Source organism: Anomalospiza imberbis, unplaced genomic scaffold (genome assembly GCF_031753505.1).
Source record: "Anomalospiza imberbis isolate Cuckoo-Finch-1a 21T00152 unplaced genomic scaffold, ASM3175350v1 scaffold_71, whole genome shotgun sequence".
Taxonomy (NCBI): Eukaryota; Metazoa; Chordata; class Aves; order Passeriformes; family Viduidae; genus Anomalospiza; species Anomalospiza imberbis.
Genome location: NW_027100324.1, coordinates 205,230 through 222,881, shown reverse-complemented (window position 1 = coordinate 222,881; position 17,652 = coordinate 205,230). Strand labels below are relative to the sequence as shown.

General features: G+C 49.6%; 1 protein-coding gene and 1 pseudogene across 1 annotated transcript; both read right to left on the bottom strand.

Annotated features, from left to right (window-relative positions):
* Positions 1-620: 620 nt before the first annotated feature.
* Positions 621-8,239, bottom strand: LOC137467630 (uncharacterized). Its single transcript, XM_068179092.1, has 3 exons — positions 8,227-8,239; positions 5,914-7,194; positions 621-700 (listed from the first exon to the last, which is right to left on the bottom strand). The coding sequence occupies exons 1-3, from the start codon at positions 8,237-8,239 to the stop codon at positions 621-623; spliced, it is 1,374 nt and encodes a 457-aa protein (XP_068035193.1).
* Positions 8,240-11,386: 3,147 nt separating this feature from the next.
* LOC137467628 (zinc finger protein 551-like) lies at positions 11,387-12,741 on the bottom strand (annotated as a pseudogene).
* Positions 12,742-17,652: the final 4,911 nt, after the last annotated feature.

Sequence of the window (17,652 nt, the reverse complement as noted above, 5' to 3'; positions counted from 1 at the left end):
CCCTGATAGGTTCTTTTTGGAGATCTCAAAGCACAAAAGACACAGCAGGGGACACAACACTTTGCTTAAACAAAAATGCACTTTTATTTAGTGCCAACAACTGCGATAGTGGGAGAGAAATAAAGAGATAGAGTGAAAAATAGAGAAGGAGGGGAAGGGGATTATAGCTACCAGTCTGAAGAGACGAGGCCCTCGGAGCTTGACGAGATGCTCATAGGCTGTCTTCTCCAGGTGGGGTCCGGACCAAGTCCTCAAAACTCCTTCAGTCTTTTATAGGGTTCCTCAAAGCGGGTGGCATCAGGCCAAAGCAGCAGCTCTCCTGGCTACACGGTGGGTGTGGACTCGTTTTGGGAACCAGTTGTAATCATCGCGTCAATGCAGGACCAAGAGTACAGGGCCGAAGGTACAGGACGAACTGATTAGGGCTCAGTCCACCATGACCAGTCCATTGTTCTCGCACTGAGTTCCCATGGCATTGCATACCAGTCCTTAAGACTTGGCAGACTTTCCACCTCAGCCAGGCTAGAGCTACTTTTCAGGGTCTAGGGTCTCAGTCTTTGGAGGCAGTCGTGAGGCAAACATGAGGGATTTTCGGACAGACCCTGACACCACCCCGTGACTCACGACTGGCGACGAGAGTACTCCATCAGCAAGGTCTGCAGCGTTGTCACAAAGTCTTCAGGGCTCGACTCATCAGTGCCTGGCAGCATATATCCCAGAAAAACAGAAACAGAAAAAGATATCGAAGAGGAAGAGAGAAAAAGTAAAAGAAACAAGGACAGGGATTAAGAAAAGATAGAATAGGAAATAATGATCAATATTGATTATAACAATTTTTCTTATAATTGAAACAATTTCTTTGAAAAAAATCAAAATAAATCACAAAATTCTTTTACAAATTTCTTAAACAAAATCTCCAAACAAAAACTTAATCACAGTATAAAACAAACAATACTAATCAAAACAAACAATGAACAACTAATTAATTTGCTATTGCAGGCCTAATTTTTTACTGCTCGTGTAGTTCTTCTTGTGTCAATAACTCTAGGAATGTCTTTAACAAAAGGGGTTTTTACTGAACTGTGTGCATCTATAATTGATGTCAATCGGGTCAGCTGCCTCATCATTTTCCAATTCAAAATGTATAAAATGGCTGATAAAACAAAACCAATTAAAACCAAGATCAAAAGAACAACAATAGGATGGCACACTTTATTCAGGATGCCTGTAGTAGTAGGTGACCACCCAAAAAGCGTATCCCACCATCTGTGTTCAGCATCCTTCCTTACTCTTTCTAAAACGTGATGTATCTCCTTCACATCATGATGGACTGTTACCAGGGTCTTTTGCCCATTTCTCTTGACCTTTTCTAAAATTTCAATTAAGTCCTGGTGAAGCAACAATTGCTTAATCAAAGTTAAATTCATTCCAATAGAGGCAGGCAATATCTGGTGAATTAGTGTAAAATTGGATTGTAAAAGGTGGTAAGACATAACTGGGACAGTATAAGAAAAATCACATCCCGTAATCGTGGTAAAGTTACAGACACAAAAATTTGAATGATTCTTTGGATTCACTGCTACATTTTCTATAAACACTACATCACAAGCAGTCCTTACACACACACACCCATTACCTATGTACACTAATATTGTTACAGGAGTTTCATCAGGGTGAACTTCAAAATGGCAAATATTCTGCTCTGTGTCCAAACAAATGTCTTGGGCTATAATTGCATTACTTTCACAAATAAAACCTTGTTGCTCCCGGACAATACAAGATTCCAAATTTACAGTTTGCCATTTCTTATCAATTTGACGGGCCCATTCTCTATGCTCGGAAGGATAGAGAATAGCTCCGTCATGATTCAGTCCTAATGCAATGATAGGGAAAATCAAATGCACTGAAGCATTAGATATCGTTAACACAAAAGCTGTGGCTGTGTTTGTTCTTGGGTTGTAAGTGAAGTTCACCAAATTCCACCAGGATTGGAATTCCTTTTCAAAATCATTTGCATTGTCCCAAATTATTTTTCGAATTTCAGTAGGGAAAATGCCTTCTTCACCTTCTCTTATAATTGAGGCAACAACTGTCTGCATCCAGAGCTGTGCCTGGATGCAGCTAAGGGCCAGTTTTCTTTATTACATATGGTCCGATTTCAAAAATTTTTGGGGTGAGCATAACTGGTGGTTGGGTGGTGGGTATAGTAGGCATTACTACATTAACATCAAGTCTTCCCCAGTATTTAAATCAATACTTTAAACTTAAAAGAAAGCACTTCAGTATTTTTGGACCAAAACCAAATTACTTCTACAGTTTGTGTTAATGTGAAATTGTGCCAATAACCCTGTACGCTTGGGTGCGTACAAACCTTTTTGTGCTTAAAGAGATCCTTTCACCTTTTCAGCATGCTACCACAATTATTTCAGACCATGGCCACTCAGCTGGTTTCTGGCCATAGGATTGTGGTAGGATGCAGAAAAGTATCACCAGTTTTAGCATGGATTAGGTGGTCTTCATGTCCCTCGGAGTTCTTCTGTAAAAGTAAACACAGAAAAATCTGCCATCTAAAGGCAGAACTTTTAAAAAGAGGGAATTATCCAGCGGGTACTTATCCGGTGTTCTTTACCTAGAGCATCAGATGCTACCCAAGCAAATTTATTCAAAGGGGTTTTCAGTACTAGTGGTACCTCCCCTACAGTGGGAAGGTCAACTAGGACTGGTTGTCCGGGATAATGAGCTGGATTTTTGGGATCATTTGGCCCCTTTAGTGCCGGAATTATGGTTGGAGCTTTCGGGCAAAAGGCGGTGATTTTCGGACATCCGTTTGCCCCCCATCTTTCATTCACACTTTGTACAGCTTTATACAGTCGACCATCCCAGCCTCCTTCTTGTGGTTTCAAAAGTCTTTTTAGGAGACCATTGGTTCTTTCTACAATTCCGTTGGCTTGTGGGTAATAGGGGGTGTGAAATGTCCATTTTATTCCTTCACCTTTTGCCCATTCCTGCACTACTTTGGCAGTAAAGTGGGACCCATTATCAGATTGTATTTCCTGTGGTTTTGGAAAGGTCCCAAACCATATCTGCAATGCTTTGACAGTGCTTTCTCCTGTAGCCCTTTTGAAGGCCTCAGCTTGAGCTAATCCAGATATTATCTCAACTCCCACTAACACAAAATGCTTACCTCCTGATTGCTTAAAAGGACCAATATAATCTACCTGCCATGCATCCCATAAGCCTTTACCTTTTCTTAAGTGTAGTGGGTCATCCTCTAGGGGATGTCTTTCTAGCCGTTTACGACACTGCTCACAGGCTGACACACAAGTTTTGCACATTTCCCTGGTAACTGGCCAACCCCGAGCATGAGCTTCTTTATACAAATCTTTTGCACCTGTGTGTTGTCTTTTTACATGCAACCATTCTAACAAATGTTCCCAATCTTCAGTAATTTCATCCTTTTTTAGGGGGCTCAACTTAGCTAATTCATCAGCTCTGTTATTCCATTCTCCTGCTAGATTCCCGTCTGTCTGGTGAGAAGCTACCCACCCCACAGCAAAATTCCCTCGACTTGCAATTTGTAGGATTTCTTGCCACTTTTCTTTCTGCCATACTGGGATTCTATTAACTTCCCAATCATTCTGTTGCCAGAAAGGCAACCATTCAGTACAGCCTTTGTATACAGCATAGGAATCGGTGTAAATGCAAACAAGAGAGGTGTTCTGTGCTTCCCTCTGGAAAACACTCCAAACAGCTATCAACTCCCCAACTTGAGCGCTGCCCTCCCCCTCTGTGATAATTTGTTCGCCCGAGGAAGTATGGAGGGCCACGGCCTTGAATTTCCACGCTTTTCCTTCTCTCTTAGATGAAGCATCTGTAAACCATGAGTTAGGTGACTGCTCAGGGGAAAAGGGAGGGGCTACCTTAATCACTGAAACAGGTTTGTCTTCACTATTACTCAGATTTTCTGTTTCTTGTATTGACAAATTTTTCACAGCTCCTTCAGTGATTGAGAAAATGTGGCAGTAGTGCTCTATTTGTGCATACCATTTTCTCACGGAGGCCCGCTGAGCTACTCCTTCAGGAGGAGGAGTCCCGGTAGTAACTATTTTGATTACTTTGAAAGGACCTCTTAATACAATTGGTTGCTGTCTTGTAATTTTTTCTACTTCAACGAGAGCCATGCTAACAACAAATAGCCCCTTCTCCCAAATGGTATACCTTTTTTCTGCATCTTTAAAACCACGGGAGTAAAAGCTAACGGGTCTGGTCGGGCCTTCAGGACCCCTCTGCCATATATGTACAGACAATCCTGAGGATGCAAATCCCCATTCTACTTGAAAAGGATCTGTAGGATGGATGGGACCCAATGCTTGATAAGCTGTTGCTTCAAAAATCAGCAGTTGCAATGCTTCTTCCTGCGAGGGGCTCCAGTCCCATTTTACTCCCTTTCTCAACAGGTCATAAAGAGGCCTAGCAATAATTGAAAAATCTGGAATATGTTTCCTCCAAAACACTAACAATCCTAAAGCTTGTTGCAGTTCTTTCCTGGATTCTGGCATTTTAATCTGATCTAAGGAGGTTAAAGTATCGGGGGGAATACATGTCATACCTCCTTTCCACCATATTCCTAAAAATTTCACTTCTTGTGAAGGTTTTTGTATTTTCTCTGAAGGGATCTGTAAACCTAGGCTTTCTAAACGAGAGATTATTTTCTCTTGAGTATCCCCCACTACTTCTTTTTCTTCTCCTCCCACAAGGATATCATCAATGTACTGATAAACAGCTACAGTGTCAGGTTTAGATATGGTTTCTAACTCCTGGGCTAAAGCATGGTGGGCTAAAGTAGGTGAATGCTTGTACCCTTGGGGCAAACGTGTAAAGGTATATTGCTGTCCTTCCCACACAAAAGCAAAACAGTCCATGTCTTCTGGCTGTATAGGTATCATAAAAAACATGTCTTTAACGTCTATTGTTGCCATAAAAGAGTGGGCTTTTTCTTGAATTGCTATTATTAACTCAGCTAAATTTGGGACAGCTGCTGTAAGAGGGTCTGTGTTAGCATTAAGACGGCGGTAGTCTACTGTCAGTCTCCACTTCCCATTAGGTTTTTTAACTGGCCATATTGGGGAGTTAAACGGACTATGAGTGTTAATAATAACTCCCTGATCTTTCAATTCTTGAATAACTGGCTTGATGCCATCTTTAGCACCAGAGGGCAAGGGATACTGTTTTACAGAAGTGATTTTACTAAATGGTAGTGATGGAGCTATTTTAAGCAGCCTGATGTCAAGGTGTGGCGCGCCAAAAGACCACAAAAGACCCTCTGAGTCTTCCCACTGTTTCCCAGCAAGTATATCCATCCCTAACAGACTGTCCAGAATATTTCCAATTACCATTTTGACAACTATTAAGTTGTCTTCCCCGGGCAATGTGATTTTTACTAAAGCGATACCCATAGGCTCTGTAGTTCCTAGGGCATTTAAGACACAACACCGTTTCTTGCTAGGAACAACTCCACATTTTTGAGCATCTTCATTTTTCAGTGCACTAATCTGGGCTCCGGTGTCTACCACAAAGGTTACTAAAGCTCGTTTGGGACCGACTATTGCTGTAATCAATAAGTCACCTGTTCTTGGGTTTTTTGTGAGCTTTCTCAAAAACAGCCATTCTCCGTCTCTTTGCTCACTAACAAGAGACGGAGTTTCTAGTTTAAAGCAGGCTGGTTTGTTTCACTGCCTTGGAGCTGTAGGGAAGGTTTTTGTAACCCATTGTCTAAAACTCGTGTAGGAGAATGGTTTGGCTTTTTATCAAGAGTTTGTAAAGGGGGTTGTTTCGGCTTATAGCTTGAAGCTTGTGGAGGAGGGGGTGCGCTAGGTTGTACATCAGGTGAATTCAGTATCATGGATTTGGGACTGCGCCAGTTTGAAATTATTTTAACTAATTTTTCATATGGTAAGCCATCCATCACTTCTCGTGGCACTCCCCTTTTTAGTCCCATTAGCCACAACTGTTGGCGACTAGAGATCTGTTTCCCCTTTTCTGGTTTTTCATTTGGAGAAACAATGTGCCTGACCCCTCTGGTTTTTTCAGGCTTATCATCTGGGAGATTCACTGATCCATATTTTCTGCTGTAACTAATTAACTCTTCTGCAACTTGGCTCCACGTCCACACTTTATGGCTATTATCAGATTGTACGCTTAAAGGTTGGGCTGGAGTTGTAAGAGACGTGAAGCTTGGGCTAGTGGAACCAGTTTGGTCAGTAGGATTGCCAAGAAATCTATCTAGCCTGTCTACAGGGGTGATAGATGCAATGGTTTTCTGAAGGAGGATTGCAGTTGGTTTAAGGGACTCAGGGAGACCTCGAATTAGAGGTGGCATTATTTCAGGTTTTACTGGCAATTGCATAGGTGATTCATAGCCAGAAATCAGTGTTCTTTCATGTATCATTTGCAAGCAGGCAGCTTTGTGAATGTTTTCTAAAAGTTGATCTGGCGTGCCGGTAATGGCTAGAGGGTCCCCTCTTTCAAGGGGGCTAAGTCCCCCTGCCCAGTAAGCTGCGCGGTGTGTCAGGGACCATGGAGCTCGAGTATTTCCTGTTGTTAAGAAAACTCCATGTCCCCAATAGCCACTGGCTTCTTGCTCACTTAATTTAATTTGGTCTCCTCCAGTGAGTGAGACTCTAAACACATATTCTGTCTCTGATTCTTGAGGGAGACGTGAATATTCTTTCTTTAATTTGGCTAATTCAGTGGCAGTGCATGGTATTTCTTTTGTGGTAATGTGAGGGTCAAAATCCTCTTCATTTATAAAATTGTATTCTGTTTTAATGAGAGGTCTCAAATTGGAACAACAAGATTCTCCACAATTTTGTATGTGTACCAATTCTTTCTGGGGGTATATGTGTTTAATGTGGCGTGCTTCTTTCTCTTCTACTTCTTTTGGTGATTCTACATATTTTAAGTTTTTATCTCTCCCTTCTCTAAGACTTCTTTCATATTCTAATTCTTTCTGCAAAACTTCTACTAGGGTTTGTAGGGAGTCTATTACTGCTTTTTCTTTGCTCACCCGTTTCTCCCTCTCTTCTCTAAGACTCCTTTCATGTTCTAATTCCTTCTGCAAAACTTCTACCAAATTTTGCAAGGAGTCTATGACTGCCTTCTCTTCAGTCACCCGTTTAAAACGGGTTTCAATGGCTGCCGATAGGCAAGCACCCAAAACTGAGCAGAGAATTGTTTTATTTCTGCCCAGCTTATATCTGGCATCATGTTGCAAAGAATATATTCTATCTACGACGTGTTCAAAGCTAAACCAATTATCCTGTGCCCATCCCTCTCCAGCTGGAGAGGGTCTAGCACCATATTTCGCTAGCAAAGCAAAAAATGTATCTTTATCTTTTTCAGTCATTTTGTGAAGGGACCAAAACCACTTTCAGGGAGGTACTCTTAAGTTACACACAAGCACAGCTAAAACTGTGTTTCCCTTCGCTTCCCTGGAGTGGGTGAGGAGACCAAAACTGTTTGGGAGGTACTCCTTAGTTACAAATAGTTGTCTCCTCAACTGCAACAAACAGCTCAAAGACACACACAAAAAATAAAACAACAAAGTCCCATCTTTTGTACAAATGAGATCTTTTAAAAATCCTGAAGACAGGGGATGCTTTTCACCTGGGTGTATGCAGTTTGCGGGAAATTCCACTCGCCCCCCCCTTGCTTTCTAGACAGCGCTCACTGGATGTGGCGTGCTAGGTGCGGCTGAAGCGAGGGTCCTTCCCCTGTTACAAACTACATACAACCCGCAACCCTTAATCTGTCTATCAAGATCCTGCCGACTACGCCAATTTAATGTCAGGGTCCGCAAATGCATGCAGGGTCCCTGATAGGTTCTTTTTGGAGATCTCAAAGCACAAAAGACACAGCAGGGGACACAACACTTTGCTTAAACAAAAATGCACTTTTATTTAGTGCCAACAACTGCGATAGTGGGAGAGAAATAAAGAGATAGAGTGAAAAATAGAGAAGGAGGGGAAGGGGATTATAGCTACCAGTCTGAAGAGACGAGGCCCTCGGAGCTTGACGAGATGCTCATAGGCTGTCTTCTCCAGGTGGGGTCCGGACCAAGTCCTCAAAACTCCTTCAGTCTTTTATAGGGTTCCTCAAAGCGGGTGGCATCAGGCCAAAGCAGCAGCTCTCCTGGCTACACGGTGGGTGTGGACTCGTTTTGGGAACCAGTTGTAATCATCGCGTCAATGCAGGACCAAGAGTACAGGACCGAAGGTACAGGACGAACTGATTAGGGCTCAGTCCACCATGACCAGTCCATTGGTCTCGCACTGAGTTCCCATGGCATTGCATACCAGTCCTTAAGACTTGGCAGACTTTCCACCTCAGCCAGGCTAGAGCTACTTTTCAGGGTCTAGGGTCTCAGTCTTTGGAGGCAGTCGTGAGGCAAACATGAGGGATTTTCGGACAGACCCTGACACCGGCGCCGCAGCCTCCCCCAGAGGATGTTCCACGAGATCGAGCCCAGAGCCTGACACAGGGCCATGGGGGGCGGGACAGGGGACAGGGACCCCCCAGCAGCGTCCCCGTGTCCGCCAGGGCCAGAGCCTGGCCCAGGGCTCCTTCACCCTGTTACCAACGAGGGCTTGAGAGCGCTGAAAAAATCCCCAGCAAGGGAGCAGCAAAAACCAGATTTAATATTGAGCAACAGCACCACAAAGTTCCTTGGCAAGAGTCACTCTGCTCCTGACTGGACACTTCAGGCACACCAAGGAAACAAAGCAACAACAAAACCAAACAGAATCCAGGCAATCAAACCAGAAATGAACCGAGAACTGTCCCTGTGTGTGTGTGAGACACAAGGAAATGAGGGCAAGGATAAAAGGAATACAGGCCCAAGAGCTTACAGAGCTCAAACTTAACAGGACTTAACTTAAACCTTAACCTTAACTTCCACCTTCAACTTCACAATTTAGCAAAAGAACAGCACTTTACAGTATTTAACCGAACTTATAACCTATGACTTTGCAATTTAACTGAGAAATAACATTTAACAATATTCAACTTGGCTTATATTTTAAACGTAACAACTTAGCAAAGAACAACTCTTAGCACAAATTAACTTAGCTTAGACCTTGTGATTTAACCCTACTGACAGGCCTGACTGGCTCAGCTCTCCAAGGCACTCAGACCCCTCAGAGAGCAGCATTTCTTCCACATTTCCCAAGCACAGGCACTCCTGTGTGCACACAGACACAAAGAGTCAGTGCAAGGCACCTGTGAGAAATTCCCCTGAGGGCAGGGAAATGCTCCCTGCCGATGCTTTGGCATCTCCCCAGCAGGGGAAGGGTTGAGCCTGGAGGAGTGGGGGGATCGGCACAGGCTCCCTCGTTGTTGGGGATCCCCGAGGGCAGCAAACGGGAGAGTTCCCGGCTCGGAGAGGCCCCACTCCGAGGGAGTCGCTGGCCCAGGAGAGCTCCAAGGGGCTCCTTTTGGAGCGCTGTCTGTAGGGCCCCAAGAGAGGGGCTTCAGTGCCAGCAATGTTTCATCCTGGCCGCACTTGGCATCCACAGCTTTCTTTGGCAGGGTGAGAACAGGGATGTTGTGCCACCGAGGGAACAAAAACATTTCCCGGGGCTGCTCCTAAAGCCACCAGGAGCTGGTTGGGCAGCAGCAGTGCCTGGAGCAGACAGTGTTTGTGATGAGCTCCAAGGAGCTGAGCCCAGGGGCTGTTGGCCAAGGCCGAGGCCCAGCGAGTATTTCTCAGCTGGCAGGGCGGCTGGAGAAGGTGGAGGCGGGGGAATAATTCACGCCCTCAGTGTGCTCCCAGTCGCTCCCAGTGTTTCCATGTCCGTGCTCCAAGTGCTGCTCCCAGCCCTGATCCCTGGGGATGGGAATGTCCCGCTCCCTTGCCGGGGCAGGGTCACACCTGAGCCAGGTGTGCAGGGCAGGCCCTTGCCCTGACCCCCAGCACTGTCCCAGCTGCAGGATCTGCTTCCCACCGGCCTCTTCCTCCTGCGGCCCTGAGCCCAGCTTGGTGCTGAACAAAGGGGCTGGGCCGGGGCCATCCCCCGGCGGGGGCTGCACACCCCCCTGCCCCCTCCCCAAATTCCCTCTGGGGGAGCAGGAGCTGGGGCTGGAGCCCTGTGGGGAGGGACAAGGGGGTGACAATGGGATGGGGGGTGTCACACACGCTCTGGGGGGACACACACGGCCCCGGGGACCCCCCCATATCTTCTGCAGAGCCAGGACGATTAACCCCACCATGGAGCCACTGACCTCTGGCAGTATCTTGAGGGTGGGGTCTGGTGGCAGCTTTGGGAGGCTGGGGGAGTCACAACCACCCAAAAATGCCCTCCCAGCCCCACAGCCACTCCCAGACTCCTCAAACCACCCCACAGCTCCCAGCCAGGACCCCCCCCCCAACTACTCCCTGCAAGATAAATGACCCCAAGAACCACCAAAACCCGTTTCTATCTCCCCCAGGACCCACCCAAATTCTCTGCAAGCCACACAGCCCTGTCAGGGACCCAAATCTCCCTCATAGACCCTGCCAAGCCCCCTCCCAGCACCACAAATGCCCACAGGATTGACAGAAGCCCTTCCCAGTCCCCCCAGGAGCCCCTAAACTCCCACCTCCCATGGCACTGACCAGGAGAGGTTGGTGGACAGGAACATTTACAGCCAGGATCAGCTCGGGTGCTTCAGCAGTGATTTGGGCACTTTGGGGGAACATCCCGGATAGGGAGACCCAGGCCAGGGACTGGGACAGACAATTAGAATTCTTGGAGAACAGGCGGGCTCAGGTGGAAACCTTTTGCCAGCACACCTATGAGATTGTGGACATGTCCCCTGCCTTTGATAGCTTCAGAACACCCAAATCCTCCCTAATATTCTATTGAACCTACCCCAAATTCACCCCCAAATCTAGGTAAATGGTGCAGCTTTAGATCTCTTTGCTCAATTTTTTATTTTCACCCCAGTTCTGGTTGTTTAGACAGGGTGAAGAAAGAAATTATTGAAATGGAAAAGACCTCCAAGATCATGCAGCACTGCTTGATGCCACCAGAAGAAATAACTGGACAGAGCGGGTGAGATTTATTTGGGGTGTAAAGTCAACAAATCGCTTTCTGCCAGTGAATTTCCAGTTTAGATCAGAGTCCTGATGGGTGTTCTTGCCCCTGTGTTCATCCAGGTGCCTATGGGGAACCAGGAGGACGTGGAGACCACCTTCCAGGTGTCTTCTCAGCAGGGATCACTGGGAATGTGGGTCACCAGGGCTCTGACCAAAGTGGATCCTCCCATGGGGGATGGAGTTGGAGCAGGGCACGAAACTCTTCCCACAGCTGAGGCATTTGCAGGGCTTCCCTTACCGGTGCCTCCGTTGGTGTTGGGTCAAGGTAGAGCTCCTGGAGAAGCTCTTCCCACACTGGGGACACTCGTAGGGCCTCTCCCCAGTGTGGATGCGCTGGTGGGTGACGAGGTGGGACTTTTGTTTAAAGACCGTCCTAAAGTTGGGGCAGCGGAAGGGCCTCTCCTCGTGTGAATCCGCTGATGTACAAGGAGATGGGAGCTGGTCTGAAACCTCTTCTGACACTGGGCACACTCATAGGGCCGCTCCACAGTGTGGATCATTTGGTGGATGATCAGCTGGGACTTTTGGCTGAAGGTCATCCCACATTCCCCACACTTGTATTGTCTTCCCCAGTGTGGATCCTCTGGTGGCTGATCAAGGGGGACCTCTGGCTGAAGCTCTTCCCACATTCCCCACACTCATAGGGCTGTTCCCCAGTGTGGATCCTCTGGTGGCAGATCAAGTGGGATCTGCAGCTGAAGCTCATCCCACATTCCCCACACTCGTAGGGCCTCTCCCAGGTGTGGATGCGCTGGTGGGTGACGAGGTGGGACTTTTGTTTGAAGCCCTTCCCACAGTTAGGGCAGCGGAAAGGCCTCTCCTCCGTGTGAATCCACTGGTGCCTGAGGAGACTGGAGCTGGTCTGAAACCTCTTCTGACACTCGGGACACTCGTAGGGCCTCTCCCCAGTGTGCATGCGTTGGTGGTTGACGAGGTGGGAGCTGCAGCTGAAGCCCTTCCCACACTCCCCACACTCGTAGGGCCATTCCCCGGTGTGGATCATCTGGTGCTGGATCAGGTGGGAGCTCTGCGTGAAGCTCTTCCCACACTCCAAGCACTTGTAGGGCTTCTCCCCATGGTGAACCTGCTCATGGCCCACCAGCTCCGAGCTCTGGCTAAAGCTCTGTCCACATTCCTGGCACAGGATGCCAGGGCTTTTTGGGCTCCCGGGGTCCCTTCTCCCCTCCTTCTCTGCTTTGGGCTGCAGGGGCTCCAAGGAGTCCCCCTTGCCCCTCTCCAGGCTGTTGAGGGTCCCGCCAATGACGGCGCTCCCCCCTCTCTGGGCTCCCCACTTTGGGCTCCTGGGGGACACAGGGCTCTGCTCCTCCCGGCTGCCTCTGCTGTCAGCTGCCACCGGGACCCCCCAGTGTCCCCCCAAGGGGCCTTTTCTGCTCAGCTTTGCAATTCTTCATTCTCCAAACATCCCCCCCAAAAACCCAACCCAGGGACCCCCCCAGGATATCTGGGCCGAGCTCCCCATCCCTGGTCACCTGTGGGATGGGGGGTGATGGTCACAGGGGGGCTGCGAATTCAGGGAGGGCTCCACCTCATGATTCCTTTTTCTTTACCTGATCCTCCTTTGTCCCTTCTCTTCCTCTTCCTCCCATGCCTCCTCTTCCCTCCCTCCTCCTCCTCCCCCAGGAGCAGCGACACCCTCGGTGCCCCGTTCCCGCAGCCCTGGCAGCCCGCGGCAGGAGCGGGGATGGAGCCGGAACAGGTCGGGATGGGCAGCGCGGGGCTCTCGGCTGCTCCCACCCGCTGGGGGCGGGGGGAACCCGGCCCGGGCAAAAGGAGAGGCACACTGGGAAAACTGGGGGCTGCGCATCCAAACTGGGCCTTGCTGGGGACCCTGCCAGGGGACTGCCAGCCCTTGGGGCTCCTCTCGGGAGATCTGGGAGGGGGGAATGCAGAGAGGGCTGGGGGATCCCAGGAATGGCAGCACTGGGAGTGACTTTTTTATACTGGGATCGTACTGGGATCATACTGGGAGTAGCTGGGCCCATGTGGGGCAGACTGCGGTCACACTGAGGGAGACTGGGATCATATTGGGATCATACTGGGATCACACTGGGACAGAGTAAGAGCCTGCAGCGGGCAATTGAGACCATGCTGGCGTAAATAGGATACACTGGGAGTGACTGGGATCATTCTGAGTTTGACTGGGAGCAACTGTGAGCAACTGGGATCATGCTATGAGCAAGTTGGAGGAACTGGGAGTCACTGGGTGCATGCTGGGGGTGACTGGAAACAACTGGGCTTCTACTGGGATCAACTGGGATCATGCTGGAGGTGACAGGGATCATATTGGCAGTGAGTGCAACTACACTGAGGCTGAGTGGGAGTGGTTGTGAACAAATGGGATCATGCTGGAAGGAACTGGGAGTGACTGGGAGTATGCTGGAAGGAACTGGGGTACACTGGGAGAGACTGGGAGTGACTGGAACAAAAGTGAGGGTGAAAGGGAGCAACTGGAACCATGTGGGGCACAACTGGTTCATACTGGCAGTGACTGGGAGCACACTGGGCTCATCTCTGGACCATACTGGGAAGGACTGGACTAATACTGGGAGTGTCTGAGACTGACTGGGAACACACCAGGCACATCATCCCCCATACTGGGTGTGACTGGGAGCAACTGGGAACACACGGGATGAAAGTGGGAGCAACAGGGACTGTGCTGGGGCAAATTGTATCATAACAGGGAATGACTGGAAGCGACTGGGCTCCTGCTGGGAGCAGCCCCTGGCGGCCCCGGGAGCCCCGCACCCCTTTCCCGGCCATGCCGCCCCTCCAGCCCCAGCACCCCCCATTGCCGGGGTGCCGGCACTGCCAGGGGTTCCCCCTTCTCAGGGTCCCCGCTGGGGCTTCTGGGGCTCTTCTCTCTCTGGGCTCCCGCTCAGGGCAGCCGCGGCTCTCCCGGGGCTCCCCAAAACCGGTGTCCCCCCGCCGGGGCTCTGCCGCCACCCACACTGGGATCCCCCAAAAACACCTCCCGGGGACCCCCCCGATGTCCCCCCGAGGGCCAGCTGCGGCTCGGCTTTGGAGCCCTGCCAGCTCCAAACATCCCCCCAAAAACCCCAAACCCAGGGAGCCCCGGGATATTTGAGCCGAGCTCCCCCTCCCCGGGCACCTGCGGGATGGGGGCGATGCTCCCGGGGTGCTGCGAGCTCAGGCAGCGCCAGGGCCACGCGATTCCTTCTCTCCTCTCCTCCGGCTGCTCCCTGCTGCCGCTGCGCCTCTTCCTCCCTCCCTCCTCCTCCTCCCCCGCTCCGGGATCCTGAACCATGAGGGGAAAGGAGCGAGGAAAGGGCAGAACCGTGAGGGGAAAGGAGCGAGGAAAGGGCAGAACCGTGAGGGGAAAGGAGCGGGGCCAGGGGGACGCGCTGTCCTAAAAAAGCCCGGTTTGACCCAAAATCACCCAAAAGGGCATCAAATGCAGCCTACATCCACATGGTTCGGCCTGACACCAACCAAATGGGATTAAAAGTATCCAGAGGGCTCTAAAATCCAAACAAAGGGGCTTAAAACTGCCCCAAGTGTTTTATAGCCCTCAAGAAATGGCTTAACATCACCTGTAAATCTTTCAAATGTGACTAAAATCCACCCTGAAAGTATCTGGTCCAGCCTAAAATCATCCAAAGGTATCTAAAATCACCAAAATGTCCCTGACACCAACACAAGAAGACCTAAAATCACCCTAAAAAGGCTTGGTTCAACCTAAAATTGCCCAAAGAAGCAAACAACCCTACTTAAATGCACCCAAAATACACAAAAAAGGGACCTAAAATCACCCACACAGGATTAGGATTCACCCATATGGGCCCAGTTTTTCCTAAACTCACCCAAATGGGCCCCAGCCCCACCCACATGGGCCTAAAATCATCCAAAGGGGTCTGAAATCCCCCCTAAACCCCACCAGATTCGGCCTCAAATCAGCCACAGGGGCTGAAAATCCACCCGAAAAGGCTCGGGATCCCCGCAAGGGATCTGAAGCCCACCCTAAACCTGCCCGCTTCGGCCCAAAATCCCCCAAAGGGGCCGAGCCCGAGGCCGAGCCCGGGATCGGCTCCGGGGTTGCTCCGGGACCTCCGCGTTCGCTCCGGGCAGTTTTGGCCGCGGCCCCGGACGGGCCTGGGCGGGACCGGGAGGGACCAGGGAGGGCTCGGGAGGGGTTTGGGCATTTGGGGCTTTTTTGGGCTTTTGGGAATTGTGTTGGGAGTTTATGGGGAATTGTTGGGGTTTTTGGGGAGAGTTATTGGGTTTGGAGGCAGTTGGGGGATTTTGGGGAGTTTGGATTTTGAGGTGTTTTCTTGGTGCTTTGAGTGGGAAGTTGTTTTCCTGGGGGTATTTGGGGGTTAATTGAATTTTTTTGTGTTTTCTTTTGAATTTTGGAAGGTTTTACTGGGATTTTGTGGGGATTTTGTGGGATCCTCTGGAATTATTTCTGGGTTTTATTGGGATTTTTAGGGGATTTGGAGGCAATTTATTGGAATTGTGGGGGCATTTAGTGGGATTCTTTGGGGATTTGGTTTTTTTAGGAATTTTAGTGGGGATTTGGGGGGGTTTTGTGGGTTGTTTTTGGGTGTTGCCAAGATTTCTTTGGGTCTCGTGAGGATTTTGTGGGGCTTCTTGTGGTTTTGGAGACATTTTTGGGGGGGATTTGTGGGGTTTAATTGGGATTTTGTGAGCTTTTTTTGGGATTCGAGGTTGTTCTAATGGGAATTTGTGAAATTTAGTTGCGATTTCATAGGGTTTATTGGGACTTTCAGGGGTTTAAAGCAGATTTTGGTGCCTCTCGGCCCTTCCCCACACCCTGGGACAACTCCAAAGCCCCTCAGAATTCCACTAAAACCCCCCAAAATCCCCCAAAAATCCCAATTAAAAACTCCTAAACACCAAAGAATCCCACAAAATCCCAGTGGAACCCACCAAAATTAAAAAAAAAAAACCTCCCAAAAATTTCAATAAACCCCCCAAAAAATAACCACCCCAAACCCTTAAAAAATCCCCGAAATCCAAAATCCTCAAATCCCACAAAACCCCCATAACCCCACAAACCCAGTAATTCTCTCCAAAATCCAATAATTCTCCCTAATCTCCCAACAAAATCCCCCAAAGCCCATACATGCCACCAAAATCCCCCCAAAATCCCCCCATAGCCCCCCAGACTCACCGGGGGCAGTCCTGGATCAGGGGGCACCAACCGGTGGAACAGAAGCCGCTTCAGGGGGCCCGCGGAGCTTTTTGGGGAGGGGGCACCATGGGAGACCCCCCAAAAACGGGGGAGGGGAACCCCTGTGGTACCCCCTCCCCAGAAAGCCCCCTCCCCCGGTTCAGGGATAGCCAAACTCAAGAAAATGTAAACCAGGCTTGACTTTCCAGAAATTATTTTTGGCCGGGTTTAGCTGCATCCTCCAGGCTCAGGATCACCAGTGTATTTGCAGGTTTTGCTCTGCATCATCAGCCTGCCCAGACTCTGCTCGGTGTTTCACAAATGGAGAAGACAATGGACATTGTGCCAAGCTTCCTTGCAAACAGCAACACCTGCATCAGCATGACAGAAAAGAAGGGAAAAAAAAAAAAAAAGAAAATAATCAGCGGTTAGAACAGAGCCAGTGTCCCACCATCTTCCCCTCCACTGTTATTATAGAGGCAAACCTGGGCCTAAAGCTTCCACCTCTCAGTTCCTGATGCTGTTTGACTTCAGCCTTGACTCCCCCTGATCTACCTGACTGCCGTCCAAGTGGGGCTGGGGATGCTCAGCCTGGAAAGAGGAGACACTGGGGAGGCCTCAGTGCAGCTCTGCAGGACTGGAAGGGTCCCACAGGAAAGACGGGGACAGTGTTCAGCCGGGCCCGTGGCAACAGGACAAGGGGGGATGGCTTTCAACTGCAGGAGGCTGATTGAAGTTGGATCTGAGGGAGCTGCTCTTTTACACGGAGGCTGCTGAGGCACTGGCCCAGGCTGTGGATGCCCCATCCTTGGCAACAGGGCTGTGAGCAGCATGGGCTGGGGAAGATTGCTCAGCTCGGAACAAGATGCTCTTTAGATCCACTGTGATGTCACAGATGTGATGTTCCAGCAGGAACTTCCAGCGTCCAGCAAAGAGCACAACACAACCACTGGCCCTTGTGTCAGCCCACCCTGTGCCAGCCCTCGTGCCAGCTCACCCTTCACCATGTTCCCTGTCACTCTTCTCGTCACCTGCGCCCTGATACTCCCATCAGTCCTGAAAGCTCTCTGTTGCCTGGATTTTGTCATCCGTCCCTGCAGGATGCTCACATTTGTCCTGAGGAAGGTACAGTGCCATTCCATGGAGTTGGACACCCCCCAGCTGCCCGGCTGGGCTGGAGTTCTGTGGGGATGGGGTGGGACAGGGACCCCACTCTGAGGTGTTGCTACCTCTGCAGGCTGTCACCGAGAGAGAGGACGAGATGGAGGTGGACATGCAGGCTGATAGAGAGGAGGACATGGAAGTGGATGGCGAAGAGAGTGGAGACAATGCGATGGAGGTGGAC